General features: G+C 41.3%; 1 protein-coding gene across 1 annotated transcript; it reads left to right on the plus strand.

The window, feature by feature from the left end:
- The first annotated feature begins 488 nt into the window (after positions 1 to 488).
- On the plus strand, positions 489 to 1,481 carry LOC133914575 (uncharacterized). The gene has a single exon (XM_062357658.1). It carries the CDS (start codon positions 489 to 491, stop codon positions 1,479 to 1,481), a length of 993 nt encoding a protein of 330 aa, XP_062213642.1.
- Positions 1,482 to 9,000: the final 7,519 nt, after the last annotated feature.

Raw genomic sequence — 9,000 nt, forward strand, 5'->3', positions numbered from 1 at the left:
TCGATCGCTGGTCATTAGCGTCAGACACAAGCCAAGAACTACTGTGCCAAAAATTAACACGTACCGGTGGTGCGACGTGGCGACCCGGCCCGCATCAAGGAATATTTTGAAGCTGGGACGCGCAAAAGTAAAAGTGAAAGTGAAAGTAACGTACTACTAAGTATCCGTTGAATACTAAGATCATCCCTTAAAAATGATCTAATAAGTAATAACCCTTGCGCCTAACTAGCTACCAGTCGACACGGCGGGGCCAAACGAAAAGGGGCTACCGAGCTAGGCATGGAGCCATGTGACCCGGCCGGACACACGTCCAACGCTGCTTGGCTCACGCCTGCTATAAATCCGACCCGCCAGGCCACCACTCATCCACACACACTACAGAGATCACTCATTGCCTTCGACTCCAACCAGAGAGAGGGAGAGCAACGAAGGCACAGAGCAAGCGAGCAGCTGCCGGGTCAGCGAGCTTGCTGCTGCTGCCAGCAGCAATGGCGACGCGTCGCCTCACTTCGTGCTGCCTTCTCCTCGCCATGCTCATGGGGACAGTGGCTGCCGCTTCCGCCTTCGACGAAGCGGCCGCCGCTGGCGTCGGCCTTGGTCACGGTGCGCGTTTCGCACGCAAGCCAGGACGCGCTGCCGCCGAGAAGCCGCAACCAGAGCCCCAACCTAAACCACAGCCCGTGCCAGAATCAAAACCAAAGTCCATACCACATTCAGAGTCTAGACCTGAACCCAAACTAAAGCCTGAACCAAAGCCAATGCCACATCCAAAGCCTGAACATGAGCCCAAACCAGAGCCTTTACCTCATCCTAAAACAAAACCTAAACCTCACCCGGAACCCTTGCCCAAACCTGAGCCTAAAACGCAGCCTATGCCACAACCAGGGTCCAAACCAGAGCCTAAGCCTCAGCCCGGACCCAAACCAGAGCCGAAGCACATGCCTCAACTTGGACCCAAACCGGAGCCAAAGCCTGAACCAGAACCTAAGCCAGAGCCAAAACCAGAGCCAAAGCCCAAGCCAGAGCCAAAACCGAAACCAGAGCCAGAACCTAAGCCAGAGCCAAAACCAGAGCCAAAGCCCAAACCAGAGCCAAAACCGAAACCAGAGCCAGAGCCAAAACCAGAGCCAAAGCCCAAACCAGAGCCAGAACCAAAACCAGAACCAGAACCTAAGCCAGAGCCAAAACTAGAGCCAAAACCCAAACCAGAGCCAAAACCGAAACCAGAACCAGAACCTAAGCCAGAGCCAAAACCAGAGCCAAAACCCAAACCAGAGCCAAAACCGAAACCAGAACCAGAACCAGAACCTAAACCAAAACCCAAACTAAAACCAAAACCGAAACATAAACCTAAATCAGACTCCAACCCGAAACCAAAACCTAAACAAAGCCAGAGCCAGAGCCCAAGCCGCCGCCGCACATCCCACCGGCAGCTAACTGACCATGTGGCGCTATTTTGTATGACGCGGCAGAGTTTCTGAATAAAACCGGCCTGGGCCGGAGCTGCAGCCTGCGCTAGCTGCTGCTAGTTGTGCTATTCTTTCTTTTCTTGTTGCATCCATGCTGATTACATTGGTGCACTTTATTTTGTTCTTTCTACGTTTATGTGTACGTGACTCGTTGCTACGTTTCTATCACATGTGTCCTTTGTGTCCAGTAATTACTATGTTTCTATCACATATGTGTCTATAATTAGTACTCTCTCCGGTCAAAATAACGTGATATTTTGAACCTAATGTAGTCTTTGATGCGTATGTTTACCACTATTTTTAGCTATATTGATGTTTTGAACATAGCGTAGTCTTTGATGCGTATTTTTACCACTATTTTTTTATAATATATTTATTTAATTTAATAATTTATAATACCATAAAATATTTTTAAAGACAAATCTACACATATAATTTTCATAATTTGAAACTAAATATAATAACTTAAAAGTTTGATTATACTTTATCTAAAACATCATATATTTATAACTAGACAGTACCTCATATAGCACAGAGCACATACTTTTGCAAATCCTAGAAATAACGCAATCAAAGAACTAACAGTACGTGCACAGAAAAATCCAAGCTAGTTCGCACCTTGCAAGGAAAAGAAAAGAAAGCATGTTTCATGTATCCAGGCAGCGTGGGTTCGTGGGAGTAGGATCGATATTCACTGCGAAAAATGTAGAGAGCAGGAGTGGATCCACATGTAGGTAGGAGGATGTATAGGACATCGGGTAGTTTTTATTTTTCAATAATCTATTATGTGCATCACACTTATGTGACATATTTTGTCTGAATAAATAGGACACCTGAACAGATCGATCATACATAGTCACATGTATAAGATATCTGGTTATTTTGGTTCTGGATCCGCCACTGGTAGAGAGGGACAACGACTTGACAAGTACTTACGTTGGGCCTAATGGATGATGGACCTTGCTAATCGAATTAGAGTAAGTTTACGGTGTGCCACACGTACGCGCTGATCGGTCGGATGAAGTCAACTGATCTCGTGATGACTGACAGACAAGGAGACAGCGCGAACGTACGTTACGGAAAGCAAAAAAGGTGAGAGAAATAATGGAAGAAACGAGTGATTCAAAACAGGGCCGGTCATGACCTTTTGGAAGCGTTGGGCCAGATATAAGATGAGGCCCTATATTTTATAACATATTTTATTTTTATCACAAAGTTAATGTTCCGTACATCACGAGTAAAAAAATTACATTTAATTCCTTAAACATATCACCTTTAGAAAATTGAAAACTATTAAGAGTTGAATCAACTGAAATAAAATCTTACAAATCATCGTGAACACGTAAAATGCCCTAATCCCCTTCCATTGAGCCTTCTGTCAACTAGCTAATTCTAATCGAGATCTTTAGCCAAAAGAAATCAAATTTAAAGTTACAACAAAAGTGCCGAGGTTTAATTTCTAGTTACGATGTTACTTTGCAATGGTATTTAACAGTGAAGCAAAGAAGGATAAATCAAGAAAAACACACTGTGCACAAAATACTTGTGTGCGAAGTTTTCAAACAAATTTGTTGTAAATTGGTGGAAAATTAGAGGCAGTTGGCTCTTTGTCGTGGCGACAAAGAGCGCCCTTTTCTGTTTTTGAGTGGGCAAAGAGCTACTTTGGGAGACCATGAGAGATGAGAGCATCGGCGACTGCATCGTTTCGTGAGAAGAAGAGCTAAGCTTTGATGCGGTGCTTGTATAGCCTAAGCTCTTGTAATCCAAGTTAATGATGTGGACTAATGGTCAGAGATTCTGAAAATATAGAGTTTGGCTTACTAGGCTAGCAGATGGTCTAAATACAAGCTATCACTTGTGGTATGCATATATGGGCTGGGGCCCTAGCTTTCAGGGGCTAGGGCGGTCGCTCGTGCTGCCCTGCCCTAGGGCTGGGCCTGATTCAAAAAGAGTTTGGATTGCAGACTCTTTTATCTCTGTATGAAGTCAGTTAGTCCTAGTGTTTGGATTGGCCCCATCGATTTGATTTTTCACTCTCAAAATAAGACACACACTGCCTAGTTTCACTCTCAAAATAAGACACACACTGCCTGTGCTAGGCTTAATTTGCTTCTAGATGATGACAACGTTGATGATGCATTTGCGCCACATCAGCCGACACAAAACGTGGCTCATTACACTCGACTGAGGGGTAGGGGTAGGAATGTCTCACCTATTTACATAGGCTAAACATTTCTCTTCCTCTTCTTTAAAATCCTTGCACAAGATTCTCATATAAATGGCTAAGGGACATCTCCCTAACCAGTCATACCTTTCTATTTATAGCCTAGAAAATTTGACCCCTGAGTTTCCTTGACTATTCCTAAAATACTCTTCTTTTGTAGTACATTTCTACATACCATCAGGAATATTTTGGTCTATTTTCTAATCCATCCATCGGACGATTGTGATGGCTTCACGACTTAGCTTCGCCTCGACGCAAGCTTCTGATGATGCCACGTACACTCCATTTGCCCACGATTTTGTGACCAAACCAAGAAACCGATTTGCACACTTCTCAAAGCGTGACTCACAGCTGCTTGTTTTGACCTCAAGCAAGTTTCTGATGCTGACGCGTATCCTTCGTCTTGTGATTTTGACCGTCGACAAATCTCTCCCGCTCCCGATCCCTCGGACCACCTTGTCACTTGCACAGGTATCCCCTTTGCTTGATTTTGTCAACACGTCGTCTTCATTCTTCACCTCATGCTTTGCTTGACCTCCAGGTGTAGAACTAGGATCACCCTTTGACTTCGCCTGGCCTCTATGATCGTCCGGCACCAAACATCTTGTTTGGCCCCGATCACCCGCCGTCGATCGCCAAGTTACATCCAATGCCTGCACATCATTAGACAAGCAAATATGTTTCTCCAAACCCATGTGAACTCATCACAAATTAGTACAAATCATAAATCTCTACAAAAAGACAATCGAGACACAAAATGTGAACACCGGAGCATCCAGTGAGTGTAACTTCATTTTGCACCGAGAAAGTCCTCTCTAGAAAATATACTCCGGTGCTCTATTTTGGTTACACTGGACCATCTGGTGCCTTCAATCTCTTCTCCGTGCTGGAAAAACTGCTCTCTGGAAAATATGCTCCGGTAAACTCTCCGGTGTTCAGCATGCTTAGTTTTCTAACCTCTCTAGAAAAATTAGTCAGGTGTGCAACCATTGCCAACATTGGACGATTTGGTGCTCTCTCCAAATTTAGCGCAAAAAATCCTTCTCTTTAAGAATTAGTCTGGTGCTCACTATCACCCACACCCGACCTTCCGGTAAATGAATTTTTCTCTGCCTCTACGCTAAAAATACTCTGGTGTTCACTTCACCGTACCACCGAACTATCTAGTGTGCTCAAGAACCCACACACCATATGTTCCGTGAGATATTTTTCTGGACACTGAAACAGTCTACTTCAATTCAAATTTTAATTAGCTATAAACAAGATCACGTACAAATAAATTCATGTCAACCAAAATCATCTCAAAGGTAACGTTGTTAAACTCATCGTACACAAGCCAAGCCATATTTTAACACTTACCCAGCCGCTGGCGCTCTAGACGAGGCGCTACAGCTACACCCTCACCTCCTCGGCGCGTTCAAAGCAGTGTGCATTTGCAGCAGTTCTTGCCTTGGTTTACCTAAGTGGTGCCCGTGCAGGAGGCTTGCGCAATGATGCTGAGAGTGAGGCGTGCAGTGGAGGCTACGGACATGGGCTGGCTGCTGCAAGGTGCAATACACCTGTACTCTATGGCACACTGCCATCTCGAGGAACAAAACAAATGGCTAGGTGTGTGCATTCTAGGATTGTTCTGCTCGATCAATTGCTTGAGATAGTTCTGGAATTTTCTAACAAACAATGGGAATTTTCATTGTAATTTCCTATGTGAATTATAACATGCCCTGTTAATTTAGTTCACGATAGGTGTGTTTGATGATTTCAAAGTTTAGAAGGAAAAGTACAGAATTAATTTCACTTCTATGTTGGATCTGGTTATGTAGCCATTCTGCACTGATAATCGAAATAAATTCTATATACCGATCCTCCTGTATTACATTTAAAATTGATTTGCTGATCTGCAATTTTTAAACTCTTAAGCTTTTGAGTTAAGATTATAAGCCTCTGCTCGACAGCAAGCTATCTTTGTTTTTGCCTAAATCAATATATACCTTTGAACCAGCCTTTTGTAGCATGAGAGAACAACTCGCCAACTAGACGTGTCCTGCAGAATCATTGAAAATATGGATGTCAACTTATATAGAAGGCGCTAATCATTTAGATGCTATCATTTCTGGAGTTAAAAAAACAGCACCCTACTAATTACATTCGTATCCTTAAAACAATTATGTTTTATTTTGGCAGTTTGCATCATGACGCAACTGTTAACTTCCACCGTTATTTGTGAAGGTTAGTGTGTGTTCTGGAGCTTTTCCTCTTGATATCCATTGCTCAAGGACTTAAGGTTCAGTGACATGTACGGTGAGTTATCACCTTGAGTCAGAAACAGAGACACCAATAACAAGGTTTGTACTGACTCTTTTCTAGCCTCTTTGACCTGTTTAGTTTTCTGCTTAGTAATCTGATTGTTCGCATGAAAATCTGAAAAAGTGGTCTGGCCCTTGGCATATTATTCTCACCTCTCTGTATAATACTTTTTTTCTGCATATTTCAAGCTGAAATAACATTGATCCTACTAATTCGAATTGATTTTTTCAATGGCGATATATTCGGTCCTTGAAATTTTATTTCGACCAAATGATTTCAAAGGCCATGTTTTTCAAAAGTCATGTTTCTCCGTTCTTATTGCACTTGCAGTTGTCCAAGGGACCAGAAGTGATGCCTACACTCTCGAGGATATCGAAGAGTGAAGGGGAGGTGGGGTGACGCGGGCTGCTGTAATTCTATTGTAGGCTTTTACCACTAGTTATTGGATTCTTTCTTATATATCATATTACAACAAAATAATAACTGCCATTATTTTGAGATATCAATTTGGTACGACATTATCAATAACTAGTAGGTAGCTGCTTACTGCTGGGAATTTAGCTTTTCATTTCCTGCTTACTATATTTTGCTCTTTTTAGGGAACATTGGTAGCCTCAGAATGTTGATACTTGAGTTAGCATTTATCAATGAGCAAACCAAAGTGACATAATACTTCCTCATGATAATTACTATACTGCACACCCTGAGTGAGCCTTTTATTAAGGAGGAAATTGATTAGGTTGTCAAAAGCATGCCCGCTGACAAATCTCCAGTCCTGGTGGTTTCAATGGGATGTTCATGAAGAAATGCTAGCACATTATCAAGGAGGATTTGTGCAATGATTTCTACAATGGCACTCTGGATCTGCAGTCAATAAACATCTCATTCATCACTTTGACCCGTCTCTACTAATGATTGCCTCTCCGTTGTTGGATATAATGGTTAATTAGTTTTTAGTTCATAGCTATTTCGTAATCATAACAAGAAGCTTTGCACACATACAAATTTGACACACTGCAGATACTTTCGAATGTATATAGCTAAATATTCTTTCAGATTTTACAACCTGTATGGTCAAATGGCAAACATAGTTTTCATTTGCCAACCGCCCACACCTTTGTACAACTACTCACTACAAGGTTACCTTTGGCAAATACCTGTGACACTCGCTTGGTAGCCGTTGACTTTGTCATGCTGTGGCTGAGAGAGCATGGGAGAATTGATAGATGGTTGCTTATGGTTGTTGCTTTGTTTTTCAAGTTAACATGTACACACTAAGCATAACTATGATGTTGAAGCTTCTAATTAGTAGTAGATTGTTGTATTATGTTCCTTTACAAACAAACATATTGTTGTATCATATTGATTAAATAGAAGGAATCCAATGTATGTAAAAGACACAGATCCTATCTGGTACGATTTGTGCAAAATCTTAACTGAAATCACTGACTTGTAATCTCCTTGCAACGCAAATTTGAACTGTTGTTTACTGATATTTGTTTGTGGAGAGCCTGATTTTGAGTTAAGTAATGTGGCTATGTGAACTGATTTCTATGAGAAAAAGGATATCTGAACTTACTTTTTATATGCTTTCTTCCGCAAATTCAGTCATAGAGACTGTATAGGTCAACTGGTCAAAGGTGCTAAAGGAGCCCTCAGTCAAGTTCCAACTAGAACCAAAGTCGATTCTAGATACATCAGATAAATCAAAGAGAAGAGGAACATGGTTTCAAGACGCGGTACTTATATTGCCGAATGTTGTTTGTTACCTTGAGCTTCCCAAAATAGTACCGTAGAAAGTACAACTATTGTTTTCATCAGTGGATGAGGGCCTTGATGATTATACAAAAAGTGTTTGTATGCCATCGGTGGATGAGGGCTTTAATGATTATGCAAAAATTGTTTTGTATGTCATTAATTTAGATGTGTTTGAAGATTTGTCATTCTGGTCCATATTTCATTGACACAGGTGGTCTAATGTGTCAGAGAGAGGGTGGTATTTTGTTGAAACACCAATATAAATAGTGGCATCTGGGCAAATCCCCTGATATTTATCCAGTGAACCACATGTCATTGAAGGAGCTTCATAGTCAATTGATGTATAATTTCTCTGTTTTCCAAACTATTAGTTAAAGCACATAAAAATATATTGGGTTAATCTGTATTTGTTGCTTTAGTATTTTTAGAACTGTTGCAAATGCCATTGATACCATGTTCTACAAAGAGGATCGAATTGCGTTAGACATGCCTATGACATGCAACGGAACCACATATTTGGCACTCGTACTAAGGCTATATTTGGTTGGGCTTCTGGCTTCTAATAAGCAAAAACCAACAGAAGCTCAACCAAACGGCTGGCTGTTGAGCTAACTTTTAAAAAACTGAAAAACTGATTTTTGAAGGAATGAAATAAAAGCTGAGATGAACTTTTTTGGTTTTTAGTGTGCTGTGAAACTAAAAAATTATTATAAAAGATAATAACAAAAGGTATCAGCCAGAATCTAAAAACCATAAACCTGTTTTTCAGTCCAAAAACCAAAAACATCATCCTAACCAAACAAGCTCTAAGTGATGGTTTTGTTATTGTGTCAATACCCGATAGTTTTATATCTCAGATCATAATTTCATTTGTAATGCTGATTGAAGTCACCTGGAGTCTACATTTAGCCATAAGCCCATAACAAAACAACCAAACGGATGTCATCTAACAAGTAACAAAAGTAAGAGAAGCATGGCAATGCCGCTCGTAATTTCTAGTATATTTCCTATTGCGTGCTAGACTGCTTCTACAATGGCAAGTCCTCATTGTAGAACTGAAAGCTCACTGCACGGAGCTGGAGTTATGAGAACACGGGTGTGCTAGTGTATAAGCAAACAAATCAATTTCTTCCGAAAACAAGCAATTAATCCGGTACCGGAGCCTAGTCCGGTCTGGTTCAGTTGAAAAATTACCATCAATATACCAATGAACCACAACCGAGAGCCTCACTAGTGGAATACAAT

The sequence above is a fragment of the Phragmites australis genome, chromosome 4 (genome assembly GCF_958298935.1).
Source record: "Phragmites australis chromosome 4, lpPhrAust1.1, whole genome shotgun sequence".
NCBI classification, from domain to species: domain Eukaryota; kingdom Viridiplantae; phylum Streptophyta; class Magnoliopsida; order Poales; family Poaceae; genus Phragmites; species Phragmites australis.

Coding starts and splice junctions, on each gene's coding strand:
- LOC133914575 (XM_062357658.1), top strand. CDS start 489: ATGGCGACGCGTCGCCTCACTTCGTGCTGCCTTCTCCTCGCCATGCTC.